This window comes from Microtus pennsylvanicus, chromosome 8, assembly GCF_037038515.1.
Source record: "Microtus pennsylvanicus isolate mMicPen1 chromosome 8, mMicPen1.hap1, whole genome shotgun sequence".
Taxonomy (NCBI): Eukaryota; Metazoa; Chordata; class Mammalia; order Rodentia; family Cricetidae; genus Microtus; species Microtus pennsylvanicus.
Genome location: NC_134586.1, coordinates 20165049 through 20188156, shown reverse-complemented (window position 1 = coordinate 20188156; position 23108 = coordinate 20165049). Strand labels below are relative to the sequence as shown.

The following is a 23108-nucleotide window of genomic DNA, read 5'->3' as shown; positions in this document are numbered from 1 at the left end:
TCCTTAACTCCAGGAGCCCATAGAACCTCTGCCGTCAGACCCACAGGGAAAGTGTGAATGGGGTCCCTCTCCCAAGCTGGAACACAGGCTTGTGAAGTACATTTTACACTATAGGTGCTACACAAATACACATGCAATTGCAACAAATCAATATTTACCTCCATTGTGAACAAAGGATCTGACGTTCTCCATTTTATTTTACTCCATTTCACTTAGTTCAAAAGCCCTGAGGGCCGGGGAGATTCCTTAGTGAGAAAGAGAAGAGCACTTCCATGCAAGCATGGGAACCTGGATTCAAAGCCAAGACCCATGAAAAAGGGTTCCGTTCCCACCACCCACATGGCAGCTCAAACCTGTCTGTGATTCCAGTTCCAAGGCTTCTGATGCCCTCACACCAACATACACGCATGCAGGCAAAAGACCAACGAGCATAAAACAAAAATTATACACACACACACACACACACACACACACACACACACACACACACATATATATGCTGCTCAGATGCTTGTGAGCCCAGCACTGTGTGGCGCAGACACAGGCAAACAGTTGTCTTACTGATCAGCTGGCTAGATGAAGCAGAAAGCCTCAGGTCCAGAGAGAGACCCTGTCTCAAGGGAACAAAGTGGAGAGAAAGAATGCAGGAGACTGGACATCCTCTTTTGGTTTCCATACTCCACTACCCAGGTGTGCAGGGATAAAATGTATCCGCGCACACATCACACACATACACTCTAGCCACAATCTGTCAAAGGCTTGGGCCTGGGAGGTGGTAGCGCGTGCCTTTAATCCCAGCACTCAGGAAGCAAAGGCAGGCAAATCTCTGTGAGTTTGAGGTCAGCCTGGTCTACAGAGCGAGTTCCAGGACAGGTTCCAAAGCTACAGAGAGACCCTGTCTTGAAAAACCAAACCAAACAAAAACTAACAACAACGACAACAAAAATACAAAAACAAAAAAACAATTTTATAATATGGCAGGGCTGGAGTGCAGCTGAATAGCAGAGTGCTTGGCTGGCATGTGCAGGGCCCTGGGCTCCACCTCTGCACACACAACAACAACAATAACAAAAACAAACAAAAACCAACCCAACCACCACCACTACTACCAAAACAAGAGAGAGAGAGAACAGCAAAATGAGAAAGCCCTGACCTGGTTGCTTCAGTAAATGAAGAATGCCCTGAAGGATGCCCGTTCAGAACTGTGAACAAACACTCTGCCATTCCTGCAGTGATTACTCATGTCAGCTGCCTGGAGCTATGCTGCAAAAGTGGGCACTCACTGGGGCTGGGAGAGGTGAGGGCTCATCCACTGATCCTGCAGTCCCTCAGGCCTGAAGCCTGGTGCCCTTTCAGGTGTTGGCACCATGGAAAAGGTTTGCTGCCTCTTCTCACAAACAAGCCTGTTTTCTGCAATCAGAGTAAGAACGTGGGGAGGGAAGCACAGGGAGCTGGGTGATTTGTGAGACTGGAATCCTGCGATGCGGGTGGCAACCACGGGGCACCCATCAGAGGCTCTCGTCATGTCATCAAAGGCTCTCAGGGGTGCCACCATCCGTCCATGCCAAGAACCAGGTCCTGCTCCTTCGTAATATGCACTCCCCATCCGGCCAAGACCATGGATCACTTTGGGGGTAGGGTGGGGGCTCAGAAGGATCCTTCATCAGCTAAGTGGTCAAGTCCAGCTAGGTGGGGTCCTGGGAGCTTGAGGGGGTACACTGTGGCGGTTGGTCCGGATGGTAGAGAGTCTGGTGAAGCAGGGTACGGACTGCAGGGAGGTCATCAGGATCTGAAGACCAAGAAGAGATGGGTGAGAGACTGCCAGGCCTCCGGGTGCGGGGCCACTGGTTGTGCTGACACTCACCCACACCCAGCTCCTGCAGTAGGCTGTGGTACTCAGGCTCAGCCTCCAGCAGCTTCAGCAGATTAGTGGACTCCATCCGCTCCAGCTGCACATCCCAGTACACGTAGATCTTCTGATTGAAAGTGACGTATACCAAGCAGGGGCTGTTGCGGCCCTCTTTGCAAGCATACTGGCCTGGGAGACAGGGGCAAGAAGACAAATGTCAAGACTTAGTCCTGGTGGCGGGAGGAGGGTAAGGACAAGAAGACATCAGAGGCAGCAGTATTAGCCCTTCACAGAGATCAATCAACAAAGGCCCCTTTCCTATTTCTTCTCTGCTAAGAACCCAGTATAGTATGTAAAATGGTAAAACATATCACATTCTAGATATGGGAAAGACACAGTCAGCACCCCAAAAGATGTATTTGTAGGTCTTCTCATCTTGGTGGTACTCTGGAGTAAAAGAGACAGCCCTGCTAGTGCAAAGGGCAGGTTAACAAAATAACCGGAGAGAAAGGCTTTTCTTGGCCTGCTTCTTCCTTCCAAAGCACACACCAACCTTTCAGGTAACTGGGGTGTTTTCCAGCTCCTTCCATTTATTTTGGGGTCCTGGCGATTGAGCCCAGTTTTGTACCTGTCAGTCAAGGTTCTACCACCAAACTGTACACTGTCAGCCCATTGTCGCATTGTCATTTTATTAGCCAGATATATCCCTGCCACCCAAACAGCTACTGCAGCTCCAAAGTCCCGAATTTAAGATTACAGAGAACACTCGGGAAGTGTTTTCTTCAGCCTGCCATGATCAGCTGGAAACATTCTCCCACAGTCATCCCACTCTTCACACATTTAGAGACGGAGCCCTCACTGTGCTTACGTCTCATTCCACACTGCCACGATGGGGCTGGAGAGATGGCTCAGCACACTGGCTCCTCTTTCAGAAGACCAGGTTCAATTTCTAACACCCAACTATCTGTACTGCGAGTTCTGAGGATATGATACCCTCTTCTGGCATTTGTGAGCACTGCACAGTCATGATACATAGACATACATTCAGGCAAACATTTAGACATATAAAAATAAATAAAATTTCCCATCCAAATTAAAAATACAAACTATCAAGATGGGAGCGTGGTACCCATCCATCACCCACCAATGAAAACTAAGGAACCCATTTGTGTTTGGGCTACACTTAATGGAAACAAGTCAATCACTTTCCAGCACATTTACTAAGCTTGAGCAGCTGAGCTCAGAGGCTACTGTCTCACCTGCACAGAAGGCACGGATATTTTCATCCACCTGGAAGCGGACGACAGTGCGGCTGTGATCGATGATATATGTTTGCCCATCCCAGGCACACGCTACCACCTCCTCAAGCCCATTGTCCTGAAAAAGGTCAAAGACAGGGTGCCAGAAGGGTCAGGGGCTACTTTAGAAAGAGACTTAGTCAGATGTAGGAGCATACACCTGTAATCTCAGAGCTTGAGAGGCAGAGGCAGAGGCCAGCCTGGGCTACACAGCACATAGCGAGCTCCTGTGTCAGAAAAGAACGAAAGATCTGATGGTGGGGTGGAGCAGTGAGATATAAGAACCGTGAGCTTGACCCTGGGTGGCAAACCACAAACTGGGGTAGTTCTTCCATGTGCCAAGTGCCCAACAGGGCAATCGTAATCTACTTTGCCTAATGTTCAAAGCAACACTATGATGCAAACATTATTCTCAGTTTTATTTGATTTTTCGAGACAGGGTTTCTCTGTAGCTTTGGAGCCTGTTCTGGAACTAGCTCTTGTAGACCAGGCCGGCCTCGAACTCACAGAGATCCACCTACCTCTGTCTCCTGAGTGCTGGGATTAAAGGTGTGCGCCACCACCCCCTTATTCTCAGTTTTATACTGGGAAATTTCTCTTAGAGGAATAATAAAGCCCAAGGTCACAGGCAGGGGCAAGACCCAAACACAGATCTGTTCTACTGGTCAAAGCCATGGAGCACACACCACAGTGTGAGCAATGTAGGCCCTGTCATTTGAGGGCTACACTGATAAAAAACAGACTTGTGGACAAGAAGAAACCACAAGACTCAGCCACATTTGTGACAAATAGCCCACTTCTAGACCTGTAGCCTGCTTTCTTTAGGACTATTATTTTTGGTTGAAAGGCATTAACGATTTTCCAGTAGCCTCAAAGAGAAGTATTAAATCCTGTGCTATAAGGGCACACGTGCGTGTAAAGAGAGGGACACATTCATTTTGTCTAAGAAAAAGGTTCACTGTTGCCTGGGATGTGGGCACGGCTACATTTAAATGTCTTCTCATGAGGCTGGAATGATGGCTCGTTTTTTCTGGAGCACCTGGGTTTGATTCCTAGCACCCACAAAGTAGCTAATAACTGTCTGTAAGTGCAGTTCCAGGGGATCTGATGCACTTTTCTGGCCTCTGTGGGTACCAGGCATACATGTGGTACACAGACATACATGCAGTCAAAACATCTATGCACATAAAAATAAATAAATGAATCTCAGAAAGGGAAAAAGTCCACTCACCGTGACATCCAGCTTCTCCAGGGCAAAGAGCTGGTGATCCACCTGTACAGACCACAAGAGCTTATCTGCTTCCTGCATCAGCTTCAGCGTCCCTGCAGGAAGAGAGGTGGTGTGTGACAATGTGTGTGTGTGCATGCTGGGATGTGTATATGAGTGAGTGTGTGTGACTGTGTGTGGTATGTATGTGTGCCTGTATGTATGTGTGTGTGGTGTGTGTGTGTGTGTGCTGGTGTGCGGGGGTGCTGTGTGTGTGTATGCATATGTGTGCATGTATATATGTATATGCTGGGCCTTTGAGCAGACCCCTTAGGGTGTCTGCTCATGACCCGCCCACTCCACCCAGCCCAGGACTACTCACCATCTAGGGTGCACAGGGCAAAGAGGCCTGAGTTACCAGTTTCATGACCTGTGGGGGGGATGGAGGTAGGAATGAGGGCAGGGCCCTGGGTCTCCTTTCTCCCACAACTGCCTTGTTCAGCTCTTCCCCTTCCTTACCTTGTTTGATGTTGCCAATTAGGTGAGTGGAAACGTTCTTGTTGTGGATCCGGCCAGATGTCTGGTGCAGCACTATGTCTCGGGCAGCTGGGGTTTCCCTGTCGGTAAGAAAGACATTGGGCCAATGGGAGGCCAAGGGAACTGAGTTCTCTAGGCCCTTTATATCCACCATCACTGCAGGAGCTTCACTTTCAGAAGCTCACCCCTGACCCGTTCTGACTCATGGAAAAGGAAGGAAGGGTGATGGGGCTGCCGGGAGGAATGAATCCGAATGGTGGAATCTCTGCAAAGACCGGCTCATGGTGCTCAGATGTCGCAAGGTTAAAGCCCAGGACTCCTGGTCCTAAACAGTCTTTTCTAAAAGGGCCAAGTGCTTGGGCTGTGGCTTAGATGATGGAGCCTTGGCACCTGCATTGGCCTGTCTACTACCATGTCACCCTGCCCTTACTTTGATGCACCCACCACCTCATCCCCTTACCTACTGTCTCCTGTGGCCTCCTCAGAGGCGGGAGGGGAGCCAGCATCCTTGTTCCAGGTACACAGCAGAACTGCGTAAGCACACCCTGGCTGTGACACAACCAGTTCAGGCACACCCAGAGGCCCTGGGGTCACAGAGAGACTGTCGACCTGCACCGAGAACAGAGTCTTAACGGGGGCAGATCAGGAAGGGAGGGAGACTCTGTTGCCAGAACCAGGGGAAACACAGGCAAGGCTTCTGAGAATTAGCCTCTAGTTTGATGGGGATAGGAGGAGTTCTAAGGTCCATGAATCTTGTCTGGCACCACCCACCCCAAACCAGGCTCCTGCTGTGTGCCCCACAGCACACACTGAATTCTCAGTGCAGTCTTTGCACTCTGCCCGTTACTAAAATTCCACTGAGAGCCTAGGAATGCTGGACCTCTCTTGTCAAGGACATTTTCCTTCTTCCCAGATGGACCCCACATTCCACAAGCCTCCTCTTGACTTTTCTGTTCACTGGCTCTTAGCGTAGGTCCCCAAACTCTGCTTCTCACCTGACCCTCCAGCATCCACTTCTTGAGGGACACCAGTTGCCCTGTCAGGTGTTCAGGCCCCTCAGCCAGCTCTTCCCAGCGGAAGGCTCGTACCACACGGTCTGTGTATCCTACCACTAGCTCGTAACACCCGTCTCCATCTGTGGGCACAGAAACAATGGATTTGCAGCCGAACCACAGCCGGCAGTCCCGGCACTTTCAGTTGAGTCCAGTCTTCTGGGCCATGAACCACACCCTGTGGTAACTGCCCATTCCGGCCTGGTCTTGTGCTCGTGCCGTTTCTCACTGAAATGCTACGCAGGGTTCATCATCTCTGCTCTCTGTTTCCTACATCCATCGCACATGCTTCCTACCTAGATAACTTCTAGTCAAGCAGCAGTCCCATGCTGCTAAGCTCACCCTTGTCACTTTACCCAAATGCCACCTTCCAGCAAGAATGTCCCTGACAACTCTATTTAAAATCGCTACCTCTTGGGTCTGGCTCAGCAGTTCAGAGTACTTGCTGCTCTTCCAGAGGACCCCAGTTAGGTTCTCAATAACCATGTCAAATGGCTCACAACTTCCTGTAATTCCAACTACAGGGCTTTGACCTTCACTCATGTGCACAACCCACACACAAACCTACACATAATTAAATACAAAGAAATCTTTTAAATTGCTGTCTATACCTTGCTATCCTCAGCCCTTTGATTTATTTTATCCCAACACTTGTTACCTTCTACTATAGCACTGAATGACTGATTTTCAGCTGGGATGAACTCAGGCCTGGTCACGCTGGACAAGTGTTGTAATCCTGAGCCAAATTCCCAGCTTCATTATTTAATTTTCTTATAAAATTTATTCTATCTCTTCCCAGAACAATCTAAGATGGTATGATTTTTTTTTTTGCTTGCTTTATTCACTTTGTAATTCTAGAACACAGAACGGTTCCTAGCTCACACTAGGTCCGTAGCTCCTAGTTATTATAGCTCAGTAACTATGCCTCAACTATACAATAAATGAAAATAAAGTAAAACCAAATAAAAAGAGAAAAAGTAAACACACAACAATGTACAAAATGGACCCAACTTTCCCCCTTTGCCCAGTCCCTGCTCCTTGGCTGCTCATGCTCACCAATGTCACTGATCAGCATGACCTTGGTGTTGGCTGGGATGTGCTGCTTGAAGACAGGACGCTGTTCTTCTCCAAGAGTCTCATGGTGCCCAGAAGCATCCAGAGCCTTGGTGGATGTCAGGTCAAATAAGTGAAGCCAGCCCTCTGCGCTGACGGCCACCACCAGGTTCTGGGAGAGAGAGAGAGGTACAGCAGAGGTGCATGAGGTGGGGAGGGGGCTAAGAAGCAGATCTCAAAGGCCAGGGCCGACCTTCCCAAGGAGTCGCACTGGAGGCAAGGACCTGGGGTTCTACCCTAGCCAGAGAAGCCCCGCGTCCTTACCTTTCCTTTATTACACACGTCTCCGACCCCAACACAAGTCAACTGCAAGAGAGAAAAGGAGGCTGATGAAGGAATGATGGCATTCTTTCCTAATCACCTAAAGCTTGCGTCACATGACCTATAATGAATTGTTTTTATTGATAGACATGTTGAGCTATATAATTTGGTTTATTCATACAGCAATACAAAGACTCAAGCAGATAAAAATTCAGACTTAGGTAAAAATGAATAAAATCTAGCTGTGTGGTGCTCACCTGTGCTCTTCTAGCACTCAGGAGGCTGAGGCAGAAGCACTGCCATGAATTCCAGGCCAGCCAGTGCTACACAGCAAGACAACGTCCTATAAGACCCCCCTTCCGCCCCCACGCAAAAAAAAACCCCACCAAATAGGAAAATAGCCTGATTATTATATTTCTAGATTATTCCAATTATCATCCTCATTTTTATTATACAGTCATGTATTGTATAAGGACATTTTAGTCGACAGAACATCACATATCTTATGGTAGACCTATAAGATCTCATCACACAGCTGGGTGTCAGTTAAGAGGCCGAGGCAGGAGGATGCCAGCCTGAGCTACAAAGCCAGACCCCCCCCCCTCATAAAACTAAGGAAACACAGTAGCTGTGTTAGCTTATATAAATGCTGCGGTGGGCACCTGATGTTAAAGGAACCTAACAAGGCATTTCTCAGAATGCATCCTTGTTGTTAGCGGCACTGCATACTATCAGAAATCTTAGGCAGCCTCCATAAAGCAGCAAGCTCATCCTACAACATGAAGGACAATATAGTTGTCTTTTTTCCCCCTGTCAAACTGACAAAAGCTAGAGTTATATGAGAAGAGAAACCCCAGTTGAGAACATGCCTCCATCAGATTGCTTGTAGGCAATTTCTTGATTAATGCCCGATGTGAGAGGGCCCAACCCTGGCCAGATGGTTCTGGGCTGTCTAAGAAAGCAGGCCAGCAAGCAGTTCCATGCTCTCCTTGAGTTCGTGCTTCCAGGTTTCCTCCTGGAGAGCCTGCCCCCACTTCCGACTTCACTATGGACTATAAACTGTAAGCTTAAATAAGCTCCTTCCTCCTCAAGTTATTTTTGGCCATGATCTTTATCACAGCAATAGAAAGCAAAGTAAGATAATAGTCTTGTGAGAGAGTTGAAAGAGGGACAGATGAGAGCAATTTCTGGGGTTACCCTCCCCCAGAAAACAACTCTGAAGCAGTAACTCGGCTGAGTTGCTAGGGAATCCCCTGTGGGACTCCTTGGCAGACCAACACAAAGGTATCCTGGCTCCTTCCCAAGCCCACAGAGATAAAGACTGACCATTCCCTGGCAGGAGCAGGTGAGCCACGGCCGGCTGTCATCGTTCTTATACACAGACAGTTTTCCACTGGTGTCTCCCACCACTAGTTCATTTAACTGCAAATGGAGAGAGAACAATATTAGGAAGGAATTTTACAGAATCCCAGCAACCACTTCTCAGTTTAGTTTGTCATGGAAACACCTAACATTGCTGGGCAGTGGTGGCGTATGCCTGTAATCCCAGCACTCTAAGAGGCAGAGGCAGGTGGATCTCTGTTAGTTCGAGGCCAGCCTGGTCTACAGAGTAAATTCCAGGGAGCCCAAGTTACACAGAAAAACCCTGCCTCGAAAAACAAACAGACAAAAAACAAAACAAAAAAACATAAAAGAAAGCCTTTGATGGCTGCAGGTGTAGCTTGGTTGGTAACGTGCTTTGCCTAAAACGCCTGAGGCCCTGGTCCTATCCCTAGTACCACATAAAACTAGGCATGGTTGCTGGGTGTGATGGCATTGCTCTGGTCCCTGTACTCCTGAGGCAGAGGCACAGGATCTGGTCTACAGTCAGGGCCACATAGTGTCTCAAAAATCAAAAGAAAAACAACATTAAAAAAAAAAAGGAAAAAAAAACAAAAAATGAGAGAAAACAGGCATCGTGGCACACACCATAAACTCAGCACTAGAGGTAAATGTGAAGGCACGTTGTCAGAAGTTTAAGGCCATTCTCAAGTTACGTAGCAAATTTAAGGTCAGCCTAATACTGTCTTTTAAAAAAAAAAAGGCATTGAGAGGTATGGTAGATCTGCCTGTGATCCCAGCACTCAGGAGATGGAAGCCAGAGGGTAGCAAGTTGAAGGCCAGCCTGGGTTACACAGTAAGAACATGTTTCACGGGGAAAAAAAATCTTCTGAGATTGATTGCTCAGGAGCTAGGGGTGTTTCAGTAGCAGGGCAGTTGCCTGGCACAGGTGAAGTAAAAGGAACCCAACAACAAATATTTTGGAACCAACACAGTCAGTTTCCCAGACCTTACTTCCGTGAGTGCGCAATGGAAAAGTTCTACGCGAGCAGTGATCCAGGTAGATCAACTAGCAGCACAGCTCTCCGCCCAAAAATGCCTGACCTTGTACACTCACTGGTCCCTTACAAATGCTACGCGTTTTGAAAACAGTCTAATAGTGAACTTTGGAAAAATATTACTTCAGGCTTCCTATTTTGTCAGACATCAAAAATACAAAGTCAGTTCCCAGGGTCCCATCTCTTCTTACAAGGCCCCTGAGTTTTAATGATTTTCATTATCGGAACACAGAGGAATGGATCTGTCTCAGGGAGGGGCCTGAAGGTGTTGCTGGTGTCAGTCTCGTGGCTCTGGGGGAGGAAGGGTCCCTTCACAGAGCCTCTCCCCACCACGGCTAATCCATCTGGGGAGTCAGGTGGCTCCAAGCCCTGCTTCTACAATTTCCTGATCTTCTCTTGGGAAGAAGACAATGTCTCCCCAAAGAGAGGAAGCTAAAGTTAGATTCTTAAGCGATCAACAACATTAACGTGGTGATCTACAGTAAGGAGTGACATAAATCTGTTAGAGCCAGCTATCTGAGAGCCCTCCCCGAAAAAACAAAGAAATCTGAGACAAACTGGGATTGACATAATGATTTGACTTTTAAAAATGTATTTTTAAATAGTTATGGGAGTTTTGTGCAAGGTTACAAAAAAAACAAAAAAGGAATCCAGGCAGTGGTGGCACAAGCCTTTAATGCCACACTTGGAGGCAGAGGCAGGCGGATCTCTGTGAGTTCGAGGCCAGCCCGGGCTACAAGAGCTAGTTCCAAGACAGGTTCCAAAGCTACAGAGAAACCCTGTCTCGAAAAACCAAACAACAACAAAAACCCAAAACCAAACAACAACAACAACAAAAGGGAATGGCAGCATATATTCTGCTTATTACAGCCCTGACAGCTGAGGTCTCAATTAGTCAGCTGAGAACTTTTGCAGACACCATGGAGAGAGGATTCATAGTGCAACTGTTGGATTTTTACACAGATCTTTCTGATCCCATTCTTACCCCTTTCTCTGTTTCTCACTCTCTTTGTTTTGTCTTGTTTTTGTTTTTTTGACAAGATTTCTCTGAGTAACAGCACTGACTGTTATGGGAACTAATTCTGTAGACCAGGCTGGCTTTGAACTCACAGGGATGGGCCTGCCTCTGCCTCCTGAATGTTGGGATTAAAGGTATACACCCCACCAAACCCAGCTCTCTCTTGCTCTAAAAGATTTATTTTTATTTTATGTGTATGGGTGTTTTGGCTGCATGTATGTCTGTGCACCTTGTGCATGCCATGTGTCCTCAGAGGTCAGAAGAGCGTGTCAGGGCCCCTGGAACTGGAGTTACAGGTAGTTGTGAGCCCGAGTGCTGGGACTAAAACTGGGGTCCTCTGGAGGAACAGCCAGTACTCTTAGAAACCAAGCCACCTCTCCAACAGTGAATACACTTTTCTTAAAAATTTTAAAGCAGAAACTTATGGGTCGGGGCTGGAGAGATGGCTTAGTGGTTAAGAGCATTGCCTGCTCTTCCAGAGGTTCGGAGTTCAATTTCCAGCAACCACATGGTGGCTCAAAACCATCTGTAATGAGATCTGGTGCCCTCTTCTGGCCTACAGGCATACATGCAGGCAGAACACTGTAAGTAATAAATAAATAAATCAAAAAAGAAAAAACCAAACAACTTACATATAGGGCCATAGTCACGTAGGGCTGCATGCATGCCTGCTTTTCTGCATTATCCAGAAAAGCGCAACTTCCCCTGCCTCTGTCCTCTCTAAGCATGCGTTCCCTCACACTTGGAGCTTTTGGAAGGCATTTCAGGCTTTCCTCCCCCCATGCAGTTGCTCATGTGTCATGTGTCTGACCTCATTTCCTGCTAAAATGGCATGGCCTTTCCCTTCTTCACCTCAGGCAGCTGCTGCTGTTTGAAAGCTTGCCTGCCAGGTTTTTAAGTTTTAATAAAATTGCCTTTGTGCTTCCAAAACAAATATTTTTAAAATCACATGTATTTATTTACTTGCGTGTGTGTGTCTATGCACACACATGTGTGCCACGTGGTGTGTAAGAAACAGCTCTCTCCTTCTACCATGTGGATCCTAGAGCCCAAACTCAGATCACCAGACTTGGTGGTAAGCGTCTTTATCTGCTGTTCCTGTTTACATTTTTTTCACGTGTAAAATGCTGAGAGGAGCCTACAACGAACAGTGTGCATGCCTATAATCCCAGCACCCAGAGGTTGAAGAAGGGGGGGAGGACTGCCAATCCCAGGTCAGCCTCAGGGAGGTACACTGTGGGACTTTACCCAAGAAAGAAAACGCTCAGCTGGCCCTCAGTTTCTAGAATGCTCAGCCATCCTCCCTTCTTGGTGAGAAGGACCTCTCGGTTTTGCAGAGCCACAGAGACAGAAAAAGAACCATAAAACAGCATAGTAAGTACACTGAGCAAGCAGATGTAACCCAGTCGGGCAACCTGAGGCAGCATGCAGGAGAGGTCATTTCCAGGCGGCTCCCGGCTTTCTAGCACTTGACAGCTTCCCATCAATCTGTTGCTCTGACAGAGCTAAGCTCTGGCTTCACCAGGCCATACAGCGACTTTAAAGAACCCCCGAGGGAAAGTCCACCATGCTCAGCAGTGCTGAATGAGAAAGGTTTCATCTCCCAGAGTCTTGCTGTGCCACATCCAGGCAGGCTTCTGTGGGTGGCCTAAAAGCATGTTTTATTCCTGGCTTCTGCCTCCATCTCAGCAGGAAATAAATGAGCTTCAAAGAACTAAGGGTTTATCAGGTTTAAATCAGTCTTTGTCCTCAATTCCCAAACACCAAATATTTGGGGACCACAAAGCATGCTTTTTTTATTATTAATATTATTTCCCCCCCCTGAGACAGGGTTTCTCTGTGTAGCCTGTCCTGGAACTCACTCTGTAGACTAAGCTAGCCTCAGACTCACAGATCCGCCTGCCTCTGCCTCCTGAGTACTGGGATTAAAGGTGTGCACCACCACTGCCTGGCACACAAGCCATAGTGGTTTTTTTTTTTTTCAAGACAGGATTCTCTGTGTAGCCTTGGCTGTCCTGGAACTCACTCTGTAGACCAGGCTGGCCTCAAACCCACAGAGATCCTCCTGCCTCTGCCTCCTGAGTGCTGGGATTAAAGACATGCGCTACCACCTGGCCACAAACCATGTTTTATTTGTAATTCTGAGACAGCGTTTCATCATGTAGTCCTGGGTGGCCTGGAATCTGCTGTGCAGATCAAGGTGGCCACAGACTTGCAATGATCCTCCTCCCTCTCCCTCCTGAGTACTGAGATTACAGATGTGTACCACCTCGCTTAGCAGCAAATTTTTCCCTTTCTTTTTTCTATGTTGGCATGGTGGTGGGGAAGGAAGGCAGGGTCCCACACGTTCTAGACATGTGCCCAGCCACTGGGCTACACCCTCATACAGTAACAATGTTTATCTACAGTCATGTGCTGCAGCTGACCATTTGTTAACTTGTCCATTTCCCCAACTTCTTCCATCTTCCCCCTAACTACACACATAGCTCTTCTGGTGGCTGTGCAACAATCACATTTGCTTTGTCTTTCTTTAAAAACAGCACTGGGACCAACACCTTCAACATACAATATTTTGTTTTTCACACTTGCCTTTCGTAACAATTTTATATTGAAAACCCGAGTTTGATCCCTGGGCAGCATCCACATGGTAGATGTGAGCACGGACTCCTGCAAGTTGTTTTTGACCTCTATACTGCGCTGTGGCGCGTGCGTGGTTCTTTGACCTCTATACTGCACTGTGGTACGCATGGTTCTTTGACCTCTATACTGCACTGTGGCGCGTGTGTGGGTCTTTGACCTCTATACTGCGCTGTGGCGCGTGTGTGGGTCTTTGACCTCTATACTGCGCTGTGGCGCGTGCGTGGTTCTTTGACCTCTATACTGCACTGTGGCGCGTGCGTGGTTCTTTGACCTCTATACTGCACTGTGGTACGCGTGGTTCTTTGACCTCTATACTGCACTGTGGTACGCGTGGTTCTTTGACCTCTATACTGCACTGTGGTACGCGTGGTTCTTTGACCTCTATACTGCGCTGTGGTACGCGTGGTTCTTTGACCTCTATACTGCGCTGTGGTACGCGTGGTTCTTTGACCTCTATACTGCACTGTGGCACACGTGGGTCTTTGACCTCTATACTGCGCTGTGGTACGCGTGGTTCTTTGACCTCTATACTGCGCTGTGGTACGCGTGGTTCTTTGACCTCTATACTGCACTGTGGCACACGTGGGTCTTTGACCTCTATACTGCGCTGTGGTACGCGTGGTTCTTTGACCTCTATACTGCACTGTGGCACACGTGGGTCTTTGACCTCTATACTGCGCTGTGGTACGCGTGGTTCTTTGACCTCTATACTGCGCTGTGGTACGCGTGGTTCTTTGACCTCTATACTGCACTGTGGCGCGTGTGTGGTTCTTTGACCTCTATACTGCACTGTGGTACGCATGGTTCTTTGACCTCTATACTGCGCTGTGGCGCGTGCGTGGTTCTTTGACCTCTATACTGCACTGTGGCGCGTGCGTGGTTCTTTGACCTCTATACTGCACTGTGGTACGCGTGGTTCTTTGACCTCTATACTGCACTGTGGCACACGTGGGTCTTTGACCTCTATACTGCGCTGTGGTACGCGTGGTTCTTTGACCTCTATACTGCGCTGTGGTACGCGTGGTTCTTTGACCTCTATACTGCACTGTGGCGCGTGTGTGGTTCTTTGACCTCTATACTGCACTGTGGTACGCATGGTTCTTTGACCTCTATACTGCGCTGTGGCGCGTGTGTGGGTCTTTGACCTCTATACTGCGCTGTGGCGCGTGTGTGGTTCTTTGACCTCTATACTGCACTGTGGAACGCGTGGTTCTTTGACCTCTATACTGCACTGTGGAACGCGTGGTTCTTTGACCTCTATACTGCACTGTGGAACGCGTGGTTCTTTGACCTCTATACTGCACTGTGGAACGCGTGGTTCTTTGACCTCTATACTGCACTGTGGTACACGTGGGTCTTTGACCTCTATACTGCACTGTGGTACGCGTGGTTCTTTGACCTCTATACTGCACTGTGGTACGCGTGGTTCTTTGACCTCTATACTGCGCTGTGGCGCGTGAGTGGGTCTTTGACCTCTATACTGCACTGTGGTACGCGTGGTTCTTTGACCTCTATACTGCACTGTGGTACGCATGGTTCTTTGACCTCTATACTGCGCTGTGGTACGTGTGTGGTTCTTTGACCTCTATACTGCGCTGTGGCGCGTGTGTGGGTCTTTGACCTCTATGCTGCGCTGTGGCGCGTGTGTGGGTCTTTGACCTCTATGCTGCGCTGTGGCGCGTGTGTGGGTCTTTGACCTCTATACTGCGCTGTGGCGCGTGTGTGGGTCTTTGACCTCTATACTGCGCTGTGGCGCGTGTGTGGGTCTTTGACCTCTATACTGTTCACCCTGTACTCACACATGCAAATGAGCAAGTGTAATTTTTAAATTATTGAGCGTGGGAGATGAAGAGATTGGCTTAGTGGTTTAGAGTACTTGCTGTTCTTGGAGAAAACCAGTTTTGCTTCCCAGCCTCCACACGTCAGCTCACAACCATTTGTAACTTCAGTTTTAGGTGTTCACACACACACAAATCCTATTCTTAAGGATGTTATAGCAATGGTGTTCACAATGTAGGCAAGGAAAATAAGAAGAGCAGAAAGTACAGCTGAACCTCTGTATCTGCGGGGCATTGGTTTCAGGAATTCTGTAACCACAGACTAGTGTTTGTACATAACCTCTTAGACAATTTAATTTTTCTTTTCTTTTCTCGCTCTCTCTCTCTTTTCGGAGACAGGGTTTCTCTGTGTAGTCCTGGCTGTCCTGGAACTTGCTGTGTCAAGCAGGCTGGCCTTGAACTCTGAGATCTGCCTGCCTCTGCCTCCCCAATTCTGGGACTAAAGGTGTGCCACCATGCCCAACTCAATCTTTATTCTTTTATTGATTTCTGTGGTACCAAGAATTCAACCCAGGGCTTTGTTCATGGTTAGGGAAGTGTTTGGTAGCTATGTCCTCAGACTGCTACCATATCACTTTAAATCATCTCGAGGGCTATATGAATACAGACCCATGCAGCACAGAGTTGGGCCAATGGTGGGCTCTATATGTCAGGATAAATGCCATTCAGGTTTGTGTAAGCACACACTATGATGTTAGGACTACAAAGTAATCCAACAATGCATTCCTCAAAAGTATCCCCTTCATTAGGGGATATAATGGATAGTCGCTATTCCGTACTGTTTGTGTAATGGTGTCAATAAATGGAACTTGAACATGTTCAGGACAGATCCATTCTTTTCCCTATGTGGGTCTGGTGAATCCTGGGCATGGAGCACTTGGATTGGGAGGGCTGCTAATACTAATAACTCTAATATTTCCAGAGCAATAACTGCGCCCAGATGTGAAACCATGCGTTCCACCTCCGTAATCTGTATTTATTTATAAAAATGATGAGAAAAGGAACAATTGCCTAGGAAAGAAAAGAGTTGGTGGGCATAGCTTGTGCAATTCAACAAACAGGTAGCACTACGAAGTCGCCAGACACTTGAGTCTATTCTGGGTGGGCACAGTAGAAGCCTGGCATGGTCAAGACTGATTGTGGGCTATCTGCGGCCGACTGCCGCAGCAGAGAAGTCTACCTGTTGATTCCAGTGCACAAGTGTGCAAGCACGGTAGCCTAGAGGACGGGAGGGCAGAGCCATAGGTAGAGAGATATTATTAAACGAAATTTACTGGTATAAAAAAAATTGGCTGGGTGGTGGCGCATGCCTTTAATCCCAGCTCTTGGGAGGCGGAGACAGGCGGATCACTCTGAGTTCGAGGACATCCTGGTCTACAAAGCAGTTCAGTATAACCAGGGTTGTTTTGGAGAAACGCTGTCTCCAATTGGGGGCTCGGAAAGGTAGAGTTTTGAAAGGGTGTTTCGACTAGGGGAAGCAATAATGCAGGGAACTTGATCGCTGCTTTACAAGGCGCCTACTCTGACAAATCATTGAGCTGGGCAAAAGGACCAATTATCTAGTCTTTAAAATTATTAATAACAAACATAACATATGGCTGAAGAGATGACTCAGCGGTTAAGACACTAGCTGCTCTTCCAGAGGACTAGGGTTCGAGTCCCAGCACCCACGTGGCAGCTCACAGCTGTCTGTTACTCCACTTCTAGGGGATCCAATGGTCCAATGGGCCTCTTCTGGTCTCTATGGACACTGCACACATGTGGTACATAGATGTACATGCAGCAAAACATTCTACACGTAAAATTTAAAACTTAAAAAAAAAAACAAACCCAAAACTGTTCCAGAGGTTCCTGTCCAATTAAGCCGCCGGCTATGTTGCTCAGGGACTGAGACTGTCAATCAAGTTTGTCTTTCGCACGCCATGATGGCTCCAGTGCGCACGCGCACCACAAGCTACTTCCCACCTCTCGCCCCGCCCAAGTGCTGTCATTTGCAGTGCGCATGTACTCACCGCGTCGTTATCGACGTCTCCGAGGCAGATGGCGTGCGGGAAAAGGCTCCCGCTGAAGTCCAGCGCCACGCGCTGCACGTAGCTAACCGACCTCATGGCACTCTGGAGGGCTGGGGCCACCGCGCCTAACGACCCCGAGTCCTCACGACAGCCGCGCGCGGGCGCGCGTTAAGGCCACCAAACCGGAAGTGTACGTCACCGCCTGAGCCTCCAGTTCCGGCTTTCTTCGCCTAACCTTAGGGAAGGAGGCAGGCCTTCCCGGCCCGAGCCGACCTGAGGCCGGGGACTGCACTGTTTCCTCTTAGGGGAGTCAAACCATCAACGGTTGCTCTTAATTAATTAACGGTTGCATAATTTTGTTTCCGAACAGTTCTTTTATGAAATTATCCAAAAGGAGTTATCAACACAATGTAGTGGATTGCAATCCACATTTAACAAAAATTAAGAGGCCAGGAAAATAGCTCAGCAATTAAGAGCACTTGCTGCTTTTGCGGACGACCCAGGATCGATTCACAGCCCTGATGAGGCGCTCGCACCGGTCATTAACTCCAGTTCCAAGAGATCCGAAGCCAGACGCCCTCTTCTGGCGTCCCAGACACCCACGTGATGCACAGATCACATGCAGCAAAAATGCGAATAGGAAAAGACTCCAGTAGTAAACAGTATTACTTGTGACAGCTTTGTCTCAGTTGTTTCTACTTACATATATAACATTCTGGATTATAATGAAAAAGCAATTTTTATGTTGTGTACTCTGTGAGCAGCGCCTACTGCAAAGCACGCCTCTAAAATCAACACAGCTATGTAAGCTTAAATGTTTCTTCCCATGTGGAAAACACGTTCAGCAAGATTGAGTAACTTGGCTGAAAGTGGTAGACGTGAGATGTTTGATCCAAAATGCTAGGGGCTTTCCGGTCACTGGGGCAGCACCTGGGAAAATGAACGTTGCTGGGATTCTTTGGCTTGTTTGGTGGAGCCCCCACGACCAGCGCAAAGCCTCCTCTTTCAAGCGGTCTCACTCTAGTTTAGGTGGGATCCTTATTCTCAGGACTGGCTGCTTTGGGTTACCTACCTTGTTGAGTCAGGTCCTGCCATTCTTTTGAGGTGTCTTCGTAAGACAACAGGAGTACTAAGCCAGATGTGGTCAGGCTTGTCTGTAACTCCAGCACGTGGGAGGAGGAGTAGGCAGGACCAAGATTTCAAAGTCAGCCCTGAACTAGCTCTATGCCAACTTTGGTTACATGAGACCCTGTCTCAAAAACCAAACAAAAACAATAAAAACAAACAAAAACCACCTTCCTGGCACTTGGGAGGTAGGGGCAGGAGTTCAGAAGTTCGGGGTTACCTTCAATCACATGCAGTCTAGGGCCAGCCTGAAACACATGAGGCTGTCTCCTTTTTTTTTTTTTTTTTTTTTTTATGTGCAAGCTTGGGCTGATTTACACATGGTTTCTCAACCAAAACAAACATACACTTTGAGTATGTTGGATGGCCTTTCTGTGTTGAAAGTAATGCGAGATGGCTGAAAGTGAGACCTTTCTACTCTAGGAGAGGGAAAATGATGGATTTGGTCTCAGTGGATCTGACAGCTGAAAATACAAAGGAAAAATACAAGCAGGAGGCAAGTCTGAATCAGTCTTGGGGACTGCAAATCCATTCCTGGATAAATGGTTACCAACTTCTATTGTCAGGGGTGAGCTGCGGGGGCAGCTAGATCCATTGGAAGGTCCAGGTCACACAGGTATGCCTGGTGCTACAAACTCATTGTTATTCATGGAGGGGTTGTATGCTCACATACCTGCTGTCTACTTGTCAGCCTTGTTCAACCCCCAAATATCTTACTAGGTTTCTAAGGAGAAAACAAAATCAACCTTGTAGTATTTGTGCCTGCATATAATAAGTAATTTTTTTGTTGTAGTTTTTTTTTACTGTTTTTTCCCTAATAAAATTATAAGATAAACACTAATATTCTTAGGACAGAAGAGTAGAGCAGCAGCCTACTTCTCACTGTATGTGCTGGTCTGACCCAATTCCTTGAAATCACCTCCTGACCCAGTACTCCACAATAATCTCCCTTCATTTGGAGTTCTTGTTCTGGAATTTCAGTCGCAGTGTCTGGTTGTTTGTACAATTGTTTTTTCCCAAGATTTATTATGTATACAGTGTTCCACCTGCATGTATGTCTGCAGGCCAGAAGAGGGTGTCAGATCTCACTGCAGATGGTTGAGCCACTATGTGGTTGCTGGGAACCCAACTTGAGACCTCTGGTAGAGCAGCCAGTGTTCTTAACCACTGAGCCATCTCTCCAGCCCCAGTTTGTACAACTGTTTATCATCATGAAGGTCATGTCATGTCATTCACAACTTTGGGTGCCATGTCTTTTGTCAATCAAGAGAGCCAAATAAAATTAGATAGGAAAGAATGTCCCTAAAAAAAAGGTATAAACTAAGCCTTGTGTTATGTCTGTGCACTTGTGAGTGTGCTTGACCATCTGGACATACGTGAAAGTCAGAGGTTGATTTTGAAATGTCTTCCCCAATTGCTTCTCCATCTTCTTGAGACATGGTTTCTCACTTAACCCAGAGCTTACTTCTTCATGTAGTGTGTGTGGCCAGTGAACTGTGCACCACTTCGCTTCATGGTTGCAGGCATGCCTTAGGATGCCAAGTTTTCACATGGCTGCTAGAGATCTGGAAGGTCTTCATGCTTGTGCAAGCATTTACACATTGAACCACCAAGTCTCTGTACACCCACATCCTTTGAGTACAACACCGTGGAACACATGACTGGGCCTTTGCATAGCTAAAGGGCTGGATCCCTTTTCCCAGCAATGATTTTCTTACAAGTATTTTTTTTTCCTAGTTCTTAGTGTTAGTTTTTCCTTCAGCTGAAATGAGACACACAATTTACTTGAGGTGCTCTCTGGGGGATATCACAGGTGCACCAAGAAGGCATTAGGCCCTGTAGGTTTTATGGGCACCACAGCAGGGACTTTCCTCTTCAGTCTGATGGGAATGGGAAGACTCTCACAGTGGAGGGACAACACAATATTTAGTGCAGGTGGCGAAAAGGTGCCTTTTTAAAGAGCAGGCGAGCAGTGAACAATGATGTGGGGGGCAGAAGAAGAAAGATATGTAAGGAGAAGTGACACCTCATAGGCTGGAAATATTTAGGTGGCAGTTTACAGAACTTCATTTTAGTTTACAGAACTCTGTTTCCAGAGAGGAATTACTTAGAAATCTATAGTAAAAGCTCAGAGCAGTTGCTGCTGGACTTTCTGAGCACATTCCCTGCAGAAATGCTCAAGTGTGGGTGAGCAAGGGCCAAGTGTCTAGAAGACACTCATGAGTAGTATCGTCTAGACAAACTTCAATATGTAGCAGGATTATTTTTGGCTATAAAGACTTAAATCACTTTATCAAATCATCTTCACTAGACAGTTTTAATGTTATAATAAACAGGACTTTTCCATCTCTACTGTTCTATAAAAGTACAGTAAATTTTAAGTTCTTGGACTCTCAAAGAGCTTTCCAGAAAAAACAGGATTTGGGATGCTTTTTACCCATGTATTGTAGAAAGGCTCAAGACTGGCCCTCAATCACATGACCTCAAAGTAATTTAGGCTAGTTCAGAGAACTCATCTTCAAGGAGACATTTCTGTTTGACTTTTGCAAAGTTTCTTTTTTGAGACAGGATCTCACCTATCTCAGGCTGGTCTTGAACTTAAGTAGCTGAAACTTCTGATCCCTTTGCCTATACCTCCCAAGTGCACCATCATGCAAGGTTCATGTGCTGGGGATCTAACCCAGTGCTTCATGCCTGGTTTTACTTACGATGTGCATTGTCTGTGAGTGCATATTGTGTGTGAACAGATGACAGTGTAAGTCAGAGGACATTGGATCCCCTGGAGTTGGAGGTCGGGAAGACCTGTGTTCAGTTCTCAGCACATGATGGGTGGCTTACAACTACCAACTCTAGTTCCAGGGAATTTAACAGCCTCTTCTGCAATATGGCGACTGTACACATAGATACATGCAATTCACAAATACACACTGCTTTTAAGGACTATCTATTTGCCCCTGGATTCACTATGTAGACCAGGCTGGTCTTGAACTCAGGGATTACCCTTATCTTTGCCTCCTGAGTGCTGAAATTAGTGTGTCACCATGCCAGAAATAAAAATATAAAACATTTATGTGAGTGCCTCAGTCTCCATACATGCACCATGTGCAGTGCCTGTGCAGAGTCCAAGAGGGCAGTGCATCCTCTTCTCAGGTTGGGAGCCAAACCTTGGGCCTCTGAAGAGCAAGTGCTAACTACTAAGCTGTCTCTCTAGGTCCAGTACCTAGCTTTTGACATGGATGCTGGGGATCTAAACCCAGGTACTCACTTTTGGAGTAAGCAATCTAGTAACTGAGCTGTTCTCCAAGCTTTGGTTGAGTTTCCTCATCTGTAAAATAGGCCAAGCTTCTTTCTTAGGACAGTTGGATCAAAGATTGTATCACAGGGAGTCCTTGGTACAGGTCAAAGATTAGACTGTTAAGTACTTAGCAATTTAGCAAGGGCTTGCTTGATATTGTCATTAAAGCATTAAGTCAAGAGTCAAAGTTAGAAATACCCAAAGGAACCAGGCTTAAAAAAAAAAAATCAAGCCCAAACCTGGACTTACACCTACCAAGGGAATTAGCAGACATGGTGCCCGACACAAAGAACTGAGACATTTTCCATAGAATACATCTTCTACAATGTCAAGAGCTACACAGGTACATGGGCAGGCAGACTGTCAGAGCCCACACAGAAAGGCAAGGGGCGAATGAGCTGACCTGTAGATGAGCAAGAGGAAGTTCAATGTGGCTGACATGGGTTACCTGGCTTCTTGCAAAGGTCAAAACTCAAGTTAGGTAAGAGATATGAAGGAGGTACAGTGTGTGCCTGATAAGACAGAGGAGGTGGATTTAAGAAGTACTTCATCAGTACTTGAATTCATGCAACAAGCTATGTGACCTTGGCCAACCAGTGACGCTAGAGCTTTTATACCTTAAGAAGCTAAGGGCTGGGCCTACAGAGATGGCTCAAGAAGTGCACTTGCAGAAGACCCACGTTTGATGTGCAGCACCCAACACCCGAGGCCTCCACAGATGCCAAGTATGTACATGGTGTACAGGCAAAACATCCAAGATGACTGCCACAACAGGGGCAGCAGTACAAACCCAGCTTTTCTGATCCTAGTTTCCCCAAGGTTTGTATTTCCTTTTCCCGTTATGGGGGAATAATACCAGCATTCTAATGAAGGCTGCTGAAGGGTGTATTGGAGATCCATGGTGAGGTGCTGCCCAGTTGGGAGGTGTAATGTGCACTGGAGCTCAGAGTGTGCACAGAGGGTCTGCAGTATACGCTGCACCTAAGTTGGACTGGAGTGTGCCCCTCTTCATTCGGCCCCTGCCCATATGTACCCACCACACCCTACCCCAGAGCTCAACATAAAGGGCTGCCTGACACCCACATTTCGTTGTTTCCACTTTATTGCTCAAGCACAGGACTTGAGGTGTGCCTGGACCTTCAGCGTGCATTAAAGAGGCTGAGGGGATGGGGACAGGGATAACCTGGATGAGGGAAACTGATAGGAGCAGAGATACTGGAAGGTGCTGTGTAGCAGTGATCACTGTGATACCAGAGGATTATCAGGGATACCATCTCAGGAGAGCAAGGCGAGAGAGCTAATGGACACAGTGGTTTTCCCATGCCCCTAGCACCTGCAGGGAGATTGCAACTTGGAAAACAACCGGAGACGGAAGGGATGAGGAAAATGGCTGCCCAGGAGTCATCTTCTCCACCCTGGCTTCATATCAGACCCCATCCCTATCACATACCCCTTCTACCACTTGAAAAATGGAGCTAACAGAGG

At 47.3% G+C, this 23108-nt stretch overlaps 1 protein-coding gene across 2 annotated transcripts; it reads right to left on the bottom strand.

The window, feature by feature from the left end:
- Positions 1 to 163: 163 nt before the first annotated feature.
- Itfg2 (integrin alpha FG-GAP repeat containing 2) lies at positions 164 to 17804 on the bottom strand. 2 transcript variants are annotated; one of them, XM_075982657.1, is made up of 12 exons: positions 17204 to 17804; positions 8644 to 8739; positions 7321 to 7362; positions 7000 to 7168; positions 5887 to 6026; positions 5352 to 5500; positions 4874 to 4971; positions 4737 to 4784; positions 4379 to 4470; positions 3109 to 3226; positions 1865 to 2038; positions 164 to 1789 (listed from the first exon to the last, which is right to left on the bottom strand). In XM_075982657.1, the coding sequence occupies exons 1-12, from the start codon at positions 17297 to 17299 to the stop codon at positions 1686 to 1688; spliced, it is 1326 nt and encodes a 441-aa protein (XP_075838772.1). In that variant the 5' UTR covers positions 17300 to 17804; the 3' UTR covers positions 164 to 1685. The 2 variants fall into 2 exon arrangements, with proteins under 2 accessions (XP_075838772.1, XP_075838773.1); XM_075982658.1 differs by lacking the exon at positions 4737 to 4784 and having other exon boundaries at positions 1554 to 1789; positions 17204 to 17764.
- Positions 17805 to 23108: the final 5304 nt, after the last annotated feature.